Source organism: Abrus precatorius, unplaced genomic scaffold (assembly GCF_003935025.1).
Source record: "Abrus precatorius isolate BTA unplaced genomic scaffold, Abrus_2018 Scaffold3, whole genome shotgun sequence".
Taxonomy (NCBI): domain Eukaryota; kingdom Viridiplantae; phylum Streptophyta; class Magnoliopsida; order Fabales; family Fabaceae; genus Abrus; species Abrus precatorius.
In genome coordinates, this window is record NW_020874373.1 from 28184850 (window position 1) to 28204797 (window position 19948).

General features: G+C 29.3%; 2 protein-coding genes and 1 pseudogene across 2 annotated transcripts; 1 reads left to right on the top strand and 2 right to left on the bottom strand.

The window, feature by feature from the left end:
• Positions 1-256: 256 nt before the first annotated feature.
• LOC113863239 (laccase-7-like) lies at positions 257-4234 on the top strand. Its single transcript, XM_027496744.1, has 6 exons — positions 257-349; positions 558-709; positions 2438-2682; positions 2768-2878; positions 2997-3950; positions 4104-4234. Exons 1-6 carry the CDS (start codon positions 257-259, stop codon positions 4232-4234), a joined length of 1686 nt encoding a protein of 561 aa, XP_027352545.1.
• Positions 4235-7333: 3099 nt separating this feature from the next.
• Positions 7334-8902, bottom strand: LOC113863639. The gene is made up of 3 exons (XM_027497284.1): positions 8779-8902; positions 8164-8490; positions 7334-7479 (listed from the first exon to the last, which is right to left on the bottom strand). Exons 1-3 carry the CDS (start codon positions 8843-8845, stop codon positions 7334-7336), a joined length of 540 nt encoding a protein of 179 aa, XP_027353085.1. The 5' UTR covers positions 8846-8902.
• Positions 8903-14993: 6091 nt separating this feature from the next.
• On the bottom strand, positions 14994-18012 carry LOC113862419 (annotated as a pseudogene).
• Between the last annotated feature and the right edge of the window lie 1936 nt (positions 18013-19948).

Genomic DNA, 19948 nt, shown 5'->3' on the forward strand with positions numbered 1-19948 from the left:
ACGTGACTAACTTTCTGACCCTGTGCAGTGCAGAACCAATTCAAATGCTTTAGCAATTAAAAGACTAATGCAATATTATATTCAATTATTATAAAGTAAACACGAAATCAGGAAAACAACCTTTGCCGAATCTGTATATATATAGTCATAAACTTGCCTAGAACACATAAACACACACATTGATCTATCACAAGAAATAGTTTACGTTCTTCTTAGTCATAGCTTGTTTTGCTTCACTAACTTTTTCCTTTTGAACATGAGAAATCTAGTTTTTGCTCTAGCATGGGTTTTCGCTCTGCTAGCTTCGTCTTCTATGACTTCTGCGGCTATAGTGGAGCACACATTCAATGTAATTACTTTGTTCAATTGATTCTCTTCCACTATATAAATTCTGTCATAGCCTCTTCTACGATTCTAGTGACACACAAAACACAATACACATATGCTCATAATGAGCTCTATTAATTAACCGCATGCATGTAAATTTGTGACTAACAACTCAGCTATTCAATTTTGTTTCTTACTATATATAATGGTAATCTCATTGAAATTTGTAGGTGGCGAACTTCACTATCCCTCGTCTATGCAACAATCAAGTTATCACTGCCGTTAATGGGGAGTTTCCTGGACCCACCTTACACGTGCGAGAGGGTGACACTGTTGTCATCCATGTGTTGAACAATTCGCCTTACAACGTCACCATACATTGGTAAAGATATTAGTTCTTAAGTAATTAAATTTTAAAATTAAAGCAAAACAGTGACGGATTAGTAAGTAAAACAACTTCTTCCAATCTGTGAAATCGAAAGCAAAGAAGCGATAGAGTATGATATTGATACATAACATGCTTGACCTTAACAACAAAATAGATATATACTATATTCATCTCTTTTTAGTCATATTATTATGGCAGCAAATTAAATATTCTGACCCCGTCAACATCGAGCTCATTTATGACATATATGGTAGTGTTTTCAAGCGGAGTTTATTAAGATTTTGAGTATAGGCGTAATTTAACATAAAAGTTTAGGGTATACTGACTTGTCGTTTAACTTTCTGTTGTTTTAGTCTACGTTTACACTTCAAGTTGAGTCTCTATTTTAATTTATTTATTTGAACTAAATTGGGTTTTTTTTTTTTAATGCCATAGGCGTAATTTAACATAAAAGTTTAGTGTATGTCGTGACTTGTAGTTTAACTTTTTGTTGTTTTACTTTATGTTTATATTTTGCGTTTCTATTTTAAGTTTTTATTTTTTAATTTGAACTTGTGCTCTTTTTTAATTTTCTTATTTGAATATAGACTTAAATCTAAGATTAAAAGATAAACTGAGGTTAAGTTTGAGTAGTTTATTTGCTTAAAATATTTTAAATAATTTAAACTTAAAGGCACTTTACTTTTATATCTTTTAGATTTATTATTTATCCATAAATGCATGATTTTTTTAATGTTGTAACTTTATTTTTATTTTTATTTTTATTTTTTCTTAACCCTTCTTTTTTAGTTTTGGACTTTTTATTATTATTTTTAAACCTAAACTTTGATACCTCAAGAGAATTTTGAATGAGATCCAATCTAAAATTGAAGGAGAGTGGACTTTATGTTTAAAGGGTTTATAGTTTGTTTAAAATGTTTTTTGTGCTTCTTCTTCTTGATTTTTTTCAATTTTACAGGTCTATTTTTCTATTTTAGCTTGACCCTTTTCTTTTTAATTTTCAGTCTACTTTTTTTTTTTACCATTTTTTAATAATATTTTGATACTATATTAGAATTTGAATTTAGTCTCAAATCAAAGATTGAGAGATAGTTGAGCTTAAGCTTGAGTGATCTATTTGCCTCAATTTTATTAAACAATTTAGACTGAAAATCATCGTATTTATATACCTTTTAATTAAATCTGAGTATGAGATATATTATCGTTAATATTAATAAATATTTAGCTTCTTTATTTTTAGGTCACTAAAAAAATAATTATTCATTAACAAACAAAGTTTATTGATTTTTTTTTTGCTAATATAATTATTATAACAAAAATTAAACTATTAGAATAAAAATTTAAAATTATACTAACAATATGATATATTATATTAGTATTTATCATATTAATAATATATAGTAATATTACATACAAATAACATTATGCATTAGTATAAATTCAACAGATCAATACTAACAGTTTAATTTTTGTTAGACAAAATGTTAGAATATTAGTAAAAAGTAATCCAATCCTAAATTCTTAAACCGATATTTCTTTTTATCGTGGGTATAATTTTTTTCCTGTAAATAAATTGATATATTGCAAGTCCCTAGCTACCTTTAAGGTCTTGCCATAATTTTTCCTTTATGTAATTAAATGGTCTTTTTTTTTTTTTTTTGGTTACATGGTCAATGCTTATTTGTATTTTTATTTATTTATTTATTTATTTTTGTTATACAGGCATGGAATATTTCAAATTCTCAGTGGATGGGCCGATGGTCCCGAATATGTCACTCAATGCCCAATTCGTCCCAAACATAATTTTACTTACAGATTCAAAATCCAAGGACAAGAGGGAACTCTTTGGTGGCATGCTCATGCATCCTTCCTTCGTGCAACAGTCCATGGTGCAATTTTTATCCATCCAAGGAAAAACCATCCTTATGCATTTCCTAAGCCCTACGAGCATGTTCCCATCTTATTCGGTATCATAATAATTACTTGCACATCCTTTATTCCCTCTCCCTTTTCAATATAAATTAATTGACTTTATATAACGGTGGATTGAAGGTGAGTGGTGGAAATCTAACATTATGGACTTCGATGCCCAAAGACTTCCCCCATCCGATGCTTTCATGATCAATGGATTGCCCGGTGATTTATACAATTGCTCTAAAGATCGTATGTACTCACTCTACATTATCATCTTGAATTTGATCCATTTTTAAAAAAAATTAATATTTTCCTATGTGTGACACATGCTCATGCTTCAATGTTGTTTGCTTTTGATATAATATAGAGATGTTCAACTTGAAGGTTAAGCCTGGCAAAACCTACTTGCTAAGGATAATCAACGCCAACATCAATAGCCAAATGTTCTTCAAGGTTGCCAATCACAACTTTACTGTTGTCGCAATCGATGCCGTGTACACGACACCTTATGCTACCGATCTTATAGTGATTGCCCCGGGTCAAACCACCGATGCCCTATTGAAAGCTGATCAACCAATTGGTTCCTATTACATGGCTGCATCAATTTACTTCTCCACAACAGCAAATATTGACCGCACCACAACTAGAGGGCTTATTGTATATGAAGGTTCCAAAACAACCACTCCTTTAACGCCAATCTTGCCAGCCTTCAACGACTCTGGTACTGCCAACAAGTTTTTCACCAACCTTACTGGGCTTGTAAATAGGCCCCATTGGCGCCAATGTCCACATGAAGTGGATGAACACATGTTCATTACATTAGGGATTAATCTTGCACCTTGTCCAATCAACGGTACATGTGTAGGCCCACAAGGATTTCAACTCTCTGCTAGCATGAACAATGAATCTTTTGTACTTCCAAGTGATAAGAAAATGTCCATGTTGGAAGCATTCTACTATGATGCTAGTGGCGTGTACACAAAGGATTTTCCAAGTAACCCTCCCCTAGAGTTTGACTATACCAACCCAAATAATAGCCTTGACTTTGCTCACATATTTGCACCCAAATCAACCAAGGTGAAGAAGTTGAAATACAATTCCACTGTAGAGATTGTGTATCAAAACGTTGCGTTCCTTGACACGGAGAACCACCCCATGCACATTCATGGTTTCAACTTCTTTGTTTTAGCTCAGGGTTTGGGAAACTACAATGCCACTCAAGACAGGATGAAGTTTAATCTTGTAAATCCCCAAATGAGAAATACAGTTGCGGTGGAAAAAGGAGGGTGGGCTGTGATCAGGTTTAAAGCAGATAATCCAGGTATGTTATACAACATTAGGTGAATTAACATTTTTTCAATGTTATTATGAAATTAATTAATTATCTTTAGTTAATTATGGTTTGATGAATGTAATTTAGTAATCTTATTATATATGCTAACATCTTCACTCACTTTGTAATAATTAATTGCAGGTATATGGCTGGTACACTGCCATGTAGACAGTCATCTGGAATGGGGGATGACCATGGCTTTCGAAATTGAGAATGGTCCTACTCCTTCGTCTAGGCTACCTTCCCCACCTCATGATCTACCCAAGTGCTGACACCAAAACGTGCTTTTCCACCTAATTTTAATGGAAATGTTTCTTCACACTCAGTTAATGGGTGTGAAGGAACGAGAGATAAAAAAATTAATTGGAAGAGAAAACATAAGATATAATAGATGATATGATAAGAAAAAAATAAAAAATGAATGGAAGAGAAAGTGAGAGTAAAAATATGATATTTATAATTTTAATGTCTGTAGTTCAAATATTTTTTTTTATTAATTTGTTTCACTTGAGAAGAAATCTGTAAAAGCATTTTAGTTTTATTTTATATTTTAATTTCCCATTGTATCATTTGATTTGCTTTCTTCCAATGCAACGACTTTGGCTACCTTTATCTATATTCTATATATACTAAAGTAAATTTTATCTCCATTTTATAATTATAAAATAAATTTTTAACTTTGAATATGTTTTTCTTTTATGTTGTTTAATTTTTTGTACTTTTTCTTCAATTATAATATATACTATTAATTATCATACATATAAATAAATATATAATTTAATTACTACAATATTAATATAAAATTATATTTGCTTATAATGTAATTATTAATACTCTCGCCATGACATAACAAATAACTTGTTGAAGTATCAATGGAGATTATTACAAGTGGAAGATGCTTGAATTTCTTTTAAAAAGGTCTCGAGTTTAAACTTTGGGAATGAAACATATTTCTGATGAGAGAACTAGTCTCACCTTTGGCTCGAATAACATTATTTTTTATAAAAAATACTTTTAGTATAAACTAAGAAAAAATAAATTAATAATAAAAATACATTGTTGTTATAGATTATTTTGTTTTAATTAATCCAATATAGATTATGAAAGCAATATCATTTATATTTTTCATAATTTTATCAATAACCAATTAATTATTTTTTTATTAGTACATATTGATATGATTTTATAACATCGATTACAAAATAATTTTTTTATAATATTAAGTAAATATATAATTTTTTTTAGTATTCTATATACATTATAATAAAATTTTGTTTCTAATATGAAATTATAAAACTCATTCATAATTTTGTTCTCATCCTATATTTCTCTCTCTTTAATAATAATAATAATAATAATAATAATATATGTAAGGGATGCATCAAGTAAGAATACTTATTATTTTAAGAATATAAGAACTATATTTCTACATCTATATATGAATAATCAAGATTAAAAGTTAATTAATATTCATATATCACTTAAAAATTTATGTACATTTTTTTAATCTTAACCATTTAATAAAATCTAATAGTCCATATTTATTATTCTCATTTTCATAATAACTAAATGTTATCACTTGAATCAGTCCCTATATAAGAGATGTATCAAGTGAGAACAATTATAAAATTTTAAAAATTATAAATTTATACCATACAACTAAATATATGTGATTTAAATTAAAAATTAATTAGTGATACAAATTAATTAGTAGTTAATCACATGACTCTCATACACACACACAGAATCTGCTAACTCCAAGATTTTAACTTTCACTTATAACTTTTTTTATATAATGAAAATTTCATAAACAGAAACATTGAATTATATAATATTTATCTCAATTATCTATATATGTGTTATCTTACTTCAATTTAACAAGTAGTTTTAAAAATTTAATTTCTGCAAAAAAAATTATTAAATAGAATAAACTTACTCTTAAAATAAGTAGATCCTCATTGTTTTTCTATCTAGGTGACAAACAAAAAATTTAAAAGATGATTTTTCAATAACAAAGAATAAAACAAGAGTTATGTTCAGTTCAATCTTTAAAGTTGAATTTAAGCAGTTAAAAGTAGTAAGTTTTTATTAATAAATTTATTATACTAAAGATATAAAAGTATAATAAATATTTTTTTATAAAAAAATTACTATTATTAGTTGTTTAAACTAAATTCAAAAGACTAAGATTAATATTTTCTATAAAATAATTGATAATTTGTATTTGATTCCCAGTAATTTGTGGGATTTGATTAAACTGAGACATTCTGTGGTGTAAAATATTTTTTTAATCATTGTTAATGATTATCCGTGTGCAAAGTAAATTTATTTATTGATTGACAAATTTTTTTTATAATTTTATGTCATTTTACAAATATGTTAAAATGTTAACAAACAAGTAAAAATTGTGCGCGGTGATAATGATACAAAATTTATATAATCTCAAAAGCATAGTATGTGAAATATAGACTTGCCTAATCACTGGTAATTCCAATAAAAAATCAAGCATGCATTCCAAGGGCTAGTCATGATCAGACTGACATCTATATTGAAGTTTAGATAAACTTAATAAATAAATCAAGCAAAGAATATTGCCTAACATTGATAACAAGTTATTCTTGTATTATCTAAGATCGAAAAAGGGAGACAAATAAAATATTCGTTTGCGTCACTTTGTACACAAGACACCTTTTGCAATATAGGGTTATTAGTATTGATAAGTCATTTAGTAAAAATTCAAGAGTTAGTATAATCAAGAGAATGGCCCAAATTGAAACTTGGTAGGAAGAGCAATGACTGACAAAATATCAAGCCTGAAAGAATAGGGTGATGACCATGAAGAGTAGGAAGAGAAGGGTCTCTGGTATATGATATAAAGCAAAACTACATAATATGGTACACATATACAATATGTTAAAGCAAGTTTGAAAATTTAGTATGTAGTTATCATAAAAAAAAAAATCTTAAACTAAAACAATCAATGTTCTAAAATGAACATCAATCTTTATAAATATAATTTTATTTGGACTGTAGTATTTTCATCTACTTTATTGTAAATATAAAGGTAAAAATAATATAAAACACTAATCGAAATAATTATGAACATTGGATCCATTACAAATAGATTAATGTTTGAATTCTTGAAAAAAATGATACATTTTATTTATTGAAAGTTTTTGGTGCGGAAAACAATTCAAAAATTTGGAGAGTAGCACAAATCTATCACACTGCCTGCCCAACTAAGCCTTGTTTGTTCAACAAAGATTATTACATTAATAAAATCCCAACCCAAGGTAATGAACTCATATACCTAAAGTTTATGACACTATATCAAGGAAATTGTGAAAAATAAAGTGATCAAGCAACATTGTTTATTGGGGAGCAGGGGCAAGTGCTGCTTGCATGTCCTCTGACGCATCAGAAACAGGGCCAGGTGCAGCTCCAGAGCTCACAAGCTCAAATATAGCACGATGAGGGTTGGTCCTTTGCTTCTCACAAAGTTCTGGCAAAAACACCCCTGTATAGCATCAAAGTAAGCTTAATTGCTGTTCATGCTGATTTCAAGAAAACAAAAATGACACAAAACAGAGTCCTTTTCAAATAATCAATTAAAAAAAATATAGAAAATGTTATCCAATAACATGAAGAAAAGAATCCTTCTTTCATTTCATTTTTTTGTTGTAGAAGAATGACTATACATATAATGATTAAATTTGCAGTGTTAGAAGGTAAGGTATCTTGATGCTTTCATAGTGCAAAGTGAACGCAAAGACTAGAGCAGAACATGAAAATAAGCACCGTCAAATATTTAAGGAATGGTGAACACCATACACGCATTTTCTTATGGTATACATATATAAAGCAAGAAAATGGAACACAAGAAGAAAAGACAAAACATGCTTAGTACTTGGAAATTTCAATTTTTAGTCAAATTAAGACAACAACATTGAATGTCCAACAGCTAATTGCTATTCCAATTCCTTCTCTTGCTACAAAATAAATGCATGATAACATATGATCACAAGTACCATACTTTTAATTAGAATTATTCAGCAAGGAAAGCTATAAACTACGTTAAATGTTAACCATGATCAGGCATAAAAGATTTTAATTTAGATGAAAGTAAAGCTTTGAGTCTCCAACACAATTTTCTTTACATATATGAATTGAACATTATTGAGAAGCAATGGATAATTCTTACCCTCTGCAGCAGCCAAGTTGAAGTAAAGGTCAACAATGTTGGGACACTTGTGGTAACAAGATGGTGAGCATAATTTGGCAGTGAATTGTGGCTCAAGGAGTGCGTCAGATGAAATACCAACAAAATTCCTTTCAACTCCACATGCATCCACACATTGATCTGTTTCTATGTAATCTGCCATCCCTTCCACCGCCACTTCTGATGTACTACACTGGTATTCCACGCCACCATTTGCCGCCTTCGCCGTCTCCAGCAAACACCGCTTCCCTGAAGAAGCTATTGAGAAAGCACATGCATCCTTTGCCAACTCCTCACATACAATTTCAGCTGCACCAATTCAAGGTTCAGAACAAACACATCATGTTCTAAACTTACTCTTTTGGTTGTTAATCTTTATCTTAAACAAAAATAATATAACTTTTGTCTTCCACCAAAGACTAAAAGCATGTGATTTTATAATTTAAAAAAAAAACAAATAAAATTTTTATAAAGATTAAAACTAAAAAAAATGATATTTTTAAAATAAAAAATATATTTAACTCCAAACTAAAATTAAAAGAAACAATTGCACTGGATCTAAAGATATAGAGCAGGATGTATATAGCCCATGTATACCTAATGATGCATGGATAAAAAGGGAACAGAAGAACAGAACCAAAGGCAATTTGGATGTGAATGACATGGTTTAAAATGTAAGGTGTAATATGGTTTGTGTAGGAGAGTATAGAGGATATGGATTAACAACAAAACAACAATTGTTTTGTCAGACAGAATTAAAAGGTTGGTGTATGTAACTAGAAGTATGGAAGAGATGTGAAGATTTAAGAACGATGTGGAGGCAACAAAGTTCTATATATAAGGGTAAGTAGGTCTCTAGGTGGTGAGTAACAATACAACACTGTTTCTAATAGACGCCTTAGAATGGTTCACTAGTTGCCCCGTGGCTACTCCATTCCCTTTCTTAAATTAGTTAATTAAACCTTAAGATACAAATCATTCTTTTTAGATTTAATCATAAGTTTCAAATTTAGTTTTGATAATTGATTTGTTTAAAATTTTAATATGTTACGAATGGTCTCCTACAACTTTAAACTTTTAAGGTAATTTGCTTATATATTAAAAATATAACTATAAGATTATAGAATTTCAAATAATTTTCTTCTGGTCAGTCAGTAAAAGTAAATATGCCGCATATTAAAATTAAATTTAAAACTAAATCAAGTTTATATATTTAAGAAAATATATTTTACCTTTGTTTAGTATAATTAGATAATATTATTTTATTTTAGTTTTGAATTTTTATTCAACTTTTATTGCCGACGCGTATGTATTGAATTTTCCAACAACTTTGGGCAGGGAAGTCAAACAAGCACCATTTGTATTTTGCAATATGACTATTCATTTCCCAAAAGCCAAAATCCTTCTTCAATTGTTCGGAAAGTTTATTTATTTATTATAGTTATTATTATCATTATCATTATTGTCGTCCTTATTATTATTATTATTATTATTATTATGGCTTCCACTTAGTAGGCCTAATAAAGCCAGCGTGAGAGGTAGAGTGAGAGAGAGGAGAGAGAAAAGTGGAGTGCTTTCGACAAAATTTATTTTAACTGCATGTCTCGTATCTCGCATATACAAAGTCTGTTTATGTTTCAATTTTTTTAAGGAAAAGTTCAAAGTTTAATTTTAATGGGAATGCACGTGCCAATAATATGAAATATCTGAGTCAACCATAATGTCATTGACTGAAGAAAATTTAAGTTGAAATGGATACAAAATGAAAGAGTTTAATTTCTAATCGTAAATTACGCTTTCCTTTAATAATTTCTTGTATTATTAAATAGCCATAGTGCCATATGACGTTAAACTCATTAACAATATGCAAATATTTAAATTAAAAAAATCTGTTTTAGCCCCCAAAAAGTAATTAGGATATTTTAAATATCAAATATTTATTTTAGTACAAATATGGCTAGTCTTTTTCTAGAACATTGAGCTTGAAAATTGAAATGGTGAGACAGTTGAACGAAATTGAGCATAATAATTATAAGCAAGTGGATAAAAGTACTAATATTTAGTGACACACGCAAAGAAATATATGTAAAGTAACAAATTAAATATAAATGTAAAGACAACGATGACACCAACTTCTTTGCATTTCTTTGACCCATGTAAATGTTGAGAGTCAAAATGGAACAATTAGATCACGGGAACATTAATTTGAAGGCATAAACTAATTTCACAATCTTCAAAAATCATATTTCAGCATTTAATTAGAAGAATAAGTATGACCTTCACTGTGACGAAAGTTAGTTACAAAGTTGACGTCGTAACTGAGAGTTGAATTCTTTACTTGATTCTTTTAGATTGTGTTTCACATATTCTGATTTTGTGTAATGAGTTAAAAAGAGTGTTCTAGAGGTTCTAACTCTGAGCTTCAAAGAAAAGTAATGGTGGGAACAAGATTCAAAGGCGGCATGGAAGAAGGTTCCAAAGCTCTGCCATTTGTCTTCAGGAGAATAAAAGTTATAAGCCATGAACCAACTAATGTATCTGCATCCTTGAAGCTGAATAAAATAGGCAGTGATTTACCTGTTGTCTCTTTCGATAATCATTATAAATTTTTTCTAAGCCTTTATTTGAAAATCTAGAGGAAGAGGAAGGAGATGGATTTGAATGGAGAAAGAGAAGAATAGAAAGAAAGGAGAGGGAGGTTAAACTCTTTGCTTGTTTAAATGTTTAATATTGAGAAAGGAGGGTGATATGAAGTTCAATTATATAAATGATATTATTATATTTTTTATTTTCATAAAAATTAAATATTTTTCTCTAAAAATTAATAATTTTAAAAATTAATATTTTTATTTCTTTAAAATATTATCACGTGAAAAACTAATATTTAAAAAAAAAGTTAAAATTTTATTCATGAACCCTTTTTAACTCCTCCCCTCCTAAACCCAACTCCCAAACATCTAATATGGTTGAAATAAAGTAAGTTAAAACTAATTTTATATTATTTAAATTTATAAAAGAAAAGAGAGGTTTAAGTTATATATTTACTTCATTACTTTTTTTTTATGATAAACGGGATCAAAAAAACTCAAACAATAAAGACAAAACTAACCAGCTCCTCTAGAGAACTAAAAACTCAAAGCATCCCTACCGAGAAAATGCCACAAATAATGGGGCTTTATCAAAAAAAGAAAAGGGCGAACAATACTTTAAAGCAGCCTTAGTTAATCTATCTGCACTTTGATTAGCCTCTATAGGGGAGAAAATAATTCTAATACAATTGATACTCTAGTAACGATCTAATATTATTAATCAACGGGAATAATAAATGATTACAATTCTATACATTCAAAATCAGAGACACAGCTTCTTTGTAATAATTTTCTATTCAGATTAGTTTAAGACCTTACTGGAGAACAAGCTTAATCTCCCTAAAAATACTCCATAACTTAGCAACTAGGTAAGAACAAGGTTCTAAACTTCTTTGAAATTTAGCCACAAAATCTTCTTTAGTATCTCTGATTAAGCCTCCACATCCAGCAGCAAGCCCAAATTTTGAGACAGATCCATCTACATTCAGCATAAATTGCCTTATAAAGGGAGGGGACCACCTGATCTGGTTATGAGGATTCAGAAAATTAGAATCAGCTTTGCATTTAACCCTGCCACAAAAAGAAAAATAAATAAAATCACATAGAATCTTATTGATTAACACATCAGGCATGACAGAAGAATTCTAAAAAATCCCACATTTTCTATTATTCCAAAGATGCCATATAATAACCCAAAAAGCATATTCCAACAGGAAAAATTATTGTGGTCAGATTTAGATAAATTAGACTTTAGCCAATCAGAAAGCCCTAAACTGTAGAAGCAAGCCCAAATTAGTGGGTAAAATAAAATATTTCTAGACCCACTCAGCAAACCAATAATCTCTTAAGACATAGGGGATAGATTCAAGAGCATTGTCCTAAACCTATCAGAGTTTGTAAGGAGCCTAACGTGCGCCACTTTCCAAAGAACAATAACAATTTTAGGGGAACCTTCCCAATTCCAAACAAGTTTAAAGGTATTGTTGTCAATCCCAACATTATGGGGAGCAGCAAACAAAAATTCATATGTAGATTTGACCAAAAAAACCCATTACTAGTATAACTCTAGTAAAACAAATCAAGCCCTTTTGAAACATTGGGAGGATTAATTTTATCAATGTACTCACAGATAGACTCAGGCAACAATTTCTTAATTCTACCCCAGTTTCAATTACATTGGGAAGAAAAATAAAAAACACGTCTGTCAAAGTTGTTAGTAGGAATAGGATGTAATGCATAGTGAGATAAAGGTAGAAGATTGAAAATCCACCTATCCTCCCAAAATTTGGTATATAAGCCATCCCTAATGATCCAGCCCAGCCCCTTGGAGAAATTATCTCAAACAAATATCAAACTCTTCCAGAGGTAAGAGGGATTGAGATAGTTACTTAATTTAGGATTTTTTCCACTAGAAAATTTATATTTATTACTAATCACTTGAGCCCACAAATCATAGGGAGATGACATCATTCTCCGCTAGAGTTTCATTAAAAAAACTTTTTTAAGAAGGTGAATATCCCTGAATCCAAGCCCCCCCATCTCTCATACTTAGGCTTACAAAAATTTTCTCAACTAACAAGATGACACTTCCTATCACCCAAGAAACCTCAAATGAATTTCACACAGATATTGTTTACCTTATTGCATACAGAAATAGGAAGCAAGAAAGATTGCATAATATAAGAGGGGATACTCATGAGACTAGATTGAGCTAATGTGACTCTACCAGCAAGAGATAATGAGTTCATCTTTCAAATAGAGAGTTTTTTCCTAATTTTATCTATTAAAAAACCAAACTCATTCTTAGCTGGTTTATGGTGATAAATGGGTATCCCAAGATATTTTTTAACCTAACTAGATTGATTAATTCCAAGGATATCACTAATTTTCTTAACAACCTGAAGATCAGTATTCTTAGAACAGAATAAGGAGGATTTAGCAGTATTAATACTAAGCCCTGAAGTAGAACAGAACTCATTTAGCACAAAATTAATAACCTGAGAATTAGCTTTACTAGCCTTGCCTACTAGAATGATATCATCAGCAAAAAAAAGGTGAAAAATCTTAGGTCTTGAACTACTGAATGCAAGGGGAGACCATTCCTTGTTAAAAATCTTGTCCTGAATTAAGTGTGCTAACCTTTCAATGTAAATGTGCTAACCTTTCAATGTATAAAACGAAAATACAAAGGGATATAGGATCTCCTTATCTAATACTTCGTTACTTTGTTTTAAATTGCACTAGAAGGAAATATGTTAAGATTATATTTAATTTTTTTTTACATTTTTATTTTAGAATATTGTGATATATAGATTAAGTAAGGGTGTCAAACTAGGTTAGGCCTAATGGACTGGTTTGCCTAGACCACTAAAAATAATGAGTCAAGCTCAATACTTTGCGTTCGTTAGTCCATCCAAGTCATCATATTTTATCCCACTAAAATATATGCAAATGACGAGTTGGGATAGGTTGGCTCGTTAGACCTATTTTAAATTTTTTAATAAATAAATAATTTTTATTTATTATTTAAATATTATTTTTTATTAATATACATTTTTTTATAAATTTTTATTAAGTTTTGTAATTTTTTATTTCTGTGTTAATTTTAATTCAATTGGTTCATTAACCCATTAGCTCACTAACTATTTTCTTTTTCTTTTCTTTTGTCTTTAATGAGCTAATTCTTTAGTCTTTGAATCCACACTTAAATTGAATGAATTAGAAAATTCAGTTTATTTTTTTAAATGGTCGAGACAAACTAACCTATTTTGACACTTCTAAGATCAAGTAGTTATTTTAAAGAGTGAGTGCATTTATTTTGGAAAGTGTAAGTGCATTGGGACCATGACATAGTTATAAAAAAAAGCCTTGTGTGAGTATATTGGGACCATAGGGTAGTTATTTCACATAGTGTTATTTTTTTGTTGTCCTTAGATAACGTGTACTTTTATCTCTGGTTTTGTAGTTTCTATGTTAATTCTTGTGTGGTGATTGTGTTGTCTTACTTATATATTTTGAGAAAGTTTTAAAGAGACATATGCAGTTTTTTCCAACAGTGGTATTAGAGTTATTAATTCACATTGCACTATGAAATTTGATATAAAAAATTTTGATAGAAGAATCTGTTTTAGCTTATGGCAAACTCAAGTCAAAGATCTTTGAATGCAATCAGGATTACACGAATTTGAGTTAGATGTTGGCAAAGTCGTTGGAAAAGAGTAATTTTCTCTAAAAGATGATAAGTGTATATTCATAAACATTACTGCAATGTTATAGAGAAAGAAAAGTTATTGCTAGTGGATATACAATTACACACGGATATTGGTTAACACTAGTGCAAAATCTATGGTGATAACGCATGAGCATTAGTTAACACTAATATAAGGCGTATTGTGATAATGCATGGATATTAGCTAACATTAATATAAGGTATCTAGTGATAATGCATGAAAATTGGTTAACATTGATGCAAGATGTATAGTGATAGCACATAGGCATTGGTTGGCAATGACATTAATGCAAGGTGTATAGTGATATGAGATATTAGGTGATGTTAATGAAAGGTGTGTGGCAGTGGTGGATCTAGGACCCTAAGGTTAGGGGGTGCAAATTTTTTATTTTAAAAAATTAAAAGACTAGCAATATCATCATCATATAAATATAATTGTATCAATATTAAAATTTTGATATTGATAATAGATAATAAAAGAAAAATTACATACCTTACAATTGTCCTCTGCGTGATTTCATGTTTTGGAATTGTTGAATGATTAGCTCATTATCAATGCTATTGAATACATCTCTCTTAATATAAGTTATTAGACAATCATTCATCCAAGTATCTTCTATTCAATTGCGCATTCGATTTTTTATAATTTTCATAGCAGAAAAGGCCCTTTCTATCGTTGTTGTGGCTACCAATAAAATCATTGCTAACTTCAAAAGAAGATAAACAAGTGGATAAACAATATGTCTTTTAGTTTCAAGCAACTTCTCTGAAAGATTGATGATTCCTTTCAAGGATGCAAAATCGACACTACCACGCATATTAATAATAAAAGTCTAAAGTTGATTATCAAGCATCACTAAATCACTTGAAGAAAACTCACGCAGATAAAACTTGGCAAAGTCAGTTAGTCTTCTTTTATCAAAAGCAGAAAGTCATTAGCTGAATTTAAACACACCATACAAAGGAGCAATTAAGTATTTACCTCTGTGAAACGATCATTAAGTTCTTGAAGTTGCATGCCTACAATAGTATAGAATAATTCAACTCAATAGTGATGCTCTACTGTGACAACTTGAGCTTTGCATCAAGATCTTCCCTTGGACAAAAAAGTATCTTCCATGTTAGGAATATGAATGGTATACACATTACAAAATGAAATTACTTCCTTTAATAAAGAATCAAATCCACTATCTCTCATAATCTGTAATCGTTCCTTTGTGATGTTAACCAAATTCATAGCATTGATTATGTTTTGATCTTTTCTTTGTAATGCTTATGATAGTTCATTTGAAATACTTAAGACTTTTTTCATCAAATGTAATGTGAATGCAAAATCAAAATCTTCTATCAAATATAAAAGACCATTGACTTTGGCTCTTTGATATGCATTTGATCCATCTTCTTTTATAATCTCAAGAACATCATGATTGAAGAATACATCAAAATCAAATTTATCAAAGTTTCATAATGTGAACCCCATCAAGTATCAGTAGCTCATTTGACACTAGTTTCTTGATTCAAACATTGCCCACTGAAAATTTTTCCTTTTCTCAATGCCTCTCTAACTTTGGCTTTGTTTTTCACGAAGCATGTCATGTCGTTTGCAAGATCCCCCAACAACATTTAATAAATTGGACACTAAATTATAAAGAGAAGCAACTTGAATGTGATTTTTTGTAATGGCTACTAGTGTAAGTTATAATTGATGAGCAAAAAAATGTACATAAAATGCAGATGGATTCTCCTTCAAGACTCAACTTTTAAGACCAGAAAATTCACATTGCATGTTACTAGCACCATCATACCCTTGTCCACGAATTCTTCACACACTATGCACCATGCCAACAAAGCGCTCAATAATGCTTCCACTTTTATTAACATACCGCAAAGTAACAGCCATTTGTTCTTTATTTGATATATCACGAGCTTCATCAGTAATAACAACAAATAGTTCTTCTCCAATATCATTAGTAATAGCATTTGTTGTTTCAAATGCAACAACATTAACTATATCCTTTTGGATTAATAGAGCAATTAATTGATGATTTTCAGGTTCATTTCTCAAGATAACATGATTTTTGATTCATTGTAATATGCAAGAAACTTGAGAAGTTCAAGGAAATTACCTCGATTAATAGAATTGATTGATTCATCATGACCATGAAATGTTAATCCTTGCTTTAATAGAAACTGAACGCAGTCAAACGCCTTTGATATAAGTCACAAACTTGTTCAGATTGCTTAGAAATTGCAACTTTAATACATTGATTTTGATTCATCAAATCCTGACACTTCTTCCAAGCAATGTTATAAGCACTATTAGGACCTCCAACATGAGATGAGAGTGCTTCTTTCTTGTTCCAACTTATAAACCCCCTTGTGACAAATGTGTCCCCACCAGATTGCTTTCTAAAATTAGGCCTGAAAAGATAACAACATAAACAAAATACTGTATCTTTTTCAATATTGTACTTCATCCAATTAACAAATTCATTAAACCAAGACGGAGAAAATCTTCTTAAAGAACTCCCAAATTTTCTTTGGAGAAAGTTATATTTAGTAGGTTGGCAAAGTCCTCTTTGCAAATATGCTCTTCGAATCTTATTATGATCATTAGGATGATAGGTTGAAATTTTTATGCGTTTTCCTGGATCCGATGGCAAGTCTTCTAAATTGAGCTCAATTTGTTAGGATTGAGAACTTGATTCTTTAGGGTTTGATGAAGATTGCTGCTCATTTGAAGGTAATTTCCTCTTAAAAAAATTTCCATGACCTATTTGAAATATGGGATTAACAGAGTTTAAATGAAAAGATTCTGCTAAGTAAGCATTTAAAAAAATATATAAAAGCAAGGTTTTATTGAATAGTGGCAGAGGAGAGGAAGAACAATCCAACTTACCTTGCCTTGACTTTAATTTGAAGTAGAAAATATGAAGATTGAAGAGCTGCAGCCTGCAAACTCTATTTCAGATGTTCAAAGCAAAGAAGAATGTTTAATTCAATGCAAAGAAGAAGTCTTGACAATTTTGTGTGAAAATTTTCAGTTTTCTGTAAGCTAGGCCAATTGAGGTTTAAGAAAAGCTAGTAAACTTGTTGGAGATGAAAGGTAATTTGACAAACGTGTCAGAGAAGAAAAGTAAAAAAGTAAGAATAAAAAATTATTATTTTGATTGATTTGAACTTTTAGCATGTTTCATCCGATTAGGAGGTGCAAAAATATAAAATTAGGGGGTGCAAAATATTAAAAAAATCATATTATTAAAAGTAATTATCAAAATTGAGGGGATGCATTTGCTCCTCCTCAGCCCTATATAGATACACCACTAGTGTGTGGTGTATATTTTACGTTGAAGTATGATAATTCTTTGGTCGATGTAGACAATACAAGACTATGTGTTTAATTATGGTAGAGATTACTAGAGTTAGTTATATACATTATTCAGGTCTGTAAAAAAAGAAAAAGACTAAAGTTATATATTGACCTCAAGTTTTGTTTCAAATTACATCAGTCATAAATACTTTAAGTTTATATCTAACTTTTTTTATACTTTTGTTTTAGAGTGTAGCAAGATATAGTTTAGTTAGTTTCTTTGGAGAGTATGGATATATTAGGATCATGGGGTGGCTATGAAAAAGGTTTATGTTGTAAAAATTTCATTATTTTCTTGTTATCCTTAGATAATGATCATTTTTTTTTTAATTTAGAGCTTTCTTGTTAAGTCTTACTGGTGATTGTGTTATCTTAGCTTTGTATCTAAAGAAAGTTCTTAAGAGAAATATGTCATTTTTTCTAACAACAAAAAATTATGGTAAAAATTTAAAATAATTTTGAGATAAAATGACCTTTTACACCTTTTTTTCTAAATTCAAATGAATATATTCAATTATAAACTATAATATTTTATTTTGAGATAAAATAAATAAATAAATTGCTATAATTTTTTAATCACATAAAGATCTATAATTTGATGTATAAATTATTCTATTATTTAGATGTTATAAAATCATGGATGCTAGTTTATCTAAACTATCTAATAACATATGCATGTGATTTACTCTAAATGTCATTTAAAAAAAAATACCAAAAATTTTCTTATCTTTTCCTATCTAAATAAATTATAAATTTTTAAATTCACATAATAATTAAAGATAGATATATAAATTACTCTATTATTCACAAATTAAATAATTTTAAAATTAACTTTTTCATCTAATTTTTAGAAAAATTAAAAATTAAAGAATATCTTGAAATTACTTTAATACCCTCAAAAGGTTTACTTTAATTTTTTAAATATATCTCAAAAAGGTTTTACATTCAATTTCCTTGCAATACATTTTAATAAGGTTCTCTTTTTTAATTTCTCAACCAAATATCTTTCAAAACAATTTTTCATTATAACCTCGATTTTCCTATTACATCAAGAGATACGAAAGAGCCGGGACTAAAACTCGTCAGACCCAATTATTTTAAAACATATCTTCTCTCTCATTTTTTCTTTTAAAAATAAAATATCAAATTTTTGAATAAAATGAAACTTTGATTTTTGCACAATTTAGGTAACTATTTCTATAGACGTCGTGGGATGCTAAAACTTCTCTCACGCGTAACTAAACTAGCAAACTCAAGTGTGATTAAGCATACAATTTTTCAAAGTTTTCATAATTCTTTAAAAAATTTAGTAACGACTTCTTCAATTTATATTTTTCTTTTTCTCATTTTTTTATTCACCATTTTTGTTGTCACAACCCTAATTGTGACAACAAGCACAAATATAAATGCAACCACAATTATAATACAAAGCTAAAAGATTTGTCTTACCTACTCCTCCCAAGTTGCATGTAGGTTGTTTTAAATGCTTTCATCACAAGCTCTTTTAGTAATGTACCCCTTTCATACTTCTTTTTAGGCTTTGTTTGGAGATTTGGAGAGGGAGGGAAGGGAAGGGTTTGAAGGGGAAAGGAGAGGAAAGGAGGTTAAATCCTTCCCTTTATTTGGATGTTTAACATTGAGAGAGAAGGGTGATGAGAGATTTAATTATATAAATAATATTATATTTTATATCTTTTATTTATATTTTTTATTTTTATAAAAAATAAAAAATAAATATTTTTCTTTCTCTAAAAATTAATATTTTTAAAATTACTATTTTTATTTTTTATAATTTTTTAAAAAAATCATCATTTGAAAAATTAACATTTTTTTTAAAAAAAGTTAAAATCTTATTTATGGAAGAGTATTAGAGAATAGGAGAGAGAAAACTCCCAAACTTTTCCCTCTTAATTAAGTAACTCCCAAACAATGATTAATACCTCCTAACTCCTCCCTTCCCCTCCCCTCCCCTTCCCCTTCACCTTATAAACACAACTCCTAAATATAGCCTAAGGTTACCATGTAAGTTCCTAACATAATTGTACCTATATTCTACACTCATTAACAACTTCTCAAAAA

Bases quoted from the DNA above. Each gene is read 5' to 3' on its own strand.
- LOC113863239 (XM_027496744.1), top strand. From the start codon at position 257: ATGAGAAATCTAGTTTTTGCTCTAGCATGGGTTTTCGCTCTGCTAGCT. The intron at 350-557 runs GTAATTACTTTG...TGAAATTTGTAG, and splicing joins TAGTGGAGCACACATTCAAT to GTGGCGAACTTCACTATCCC. The intron at 2,879-2,996 runs GTATGTACTCAC...GATATAATATAG, and splicing joins ATACAATTGCTCTAAAGATC to AGATGTTCAACTTGAAGGTT.
- LOC113863639 (XM_027497284.1), bottom strand. From the start codon at position 8,845: ATGTCATTCACATCCAAATTGCCTTTGGTTCTGTTCTTCTGTTCCCTT. The intron at 8,491-8,778 runs GTATACATGGGC...GAATTGGTGCAG, and splicing joins TTTTATCCATGCATCATTAG to CTGAAATTGTATGTGAGGAG. The intron at 7,480-8,163 runs GTAAGAATTATC...GATGCTATACAG, and splicing joins CAACTTGGCTGCTGCAGAGG to GGGTGTTTTTGCCAGAACTT.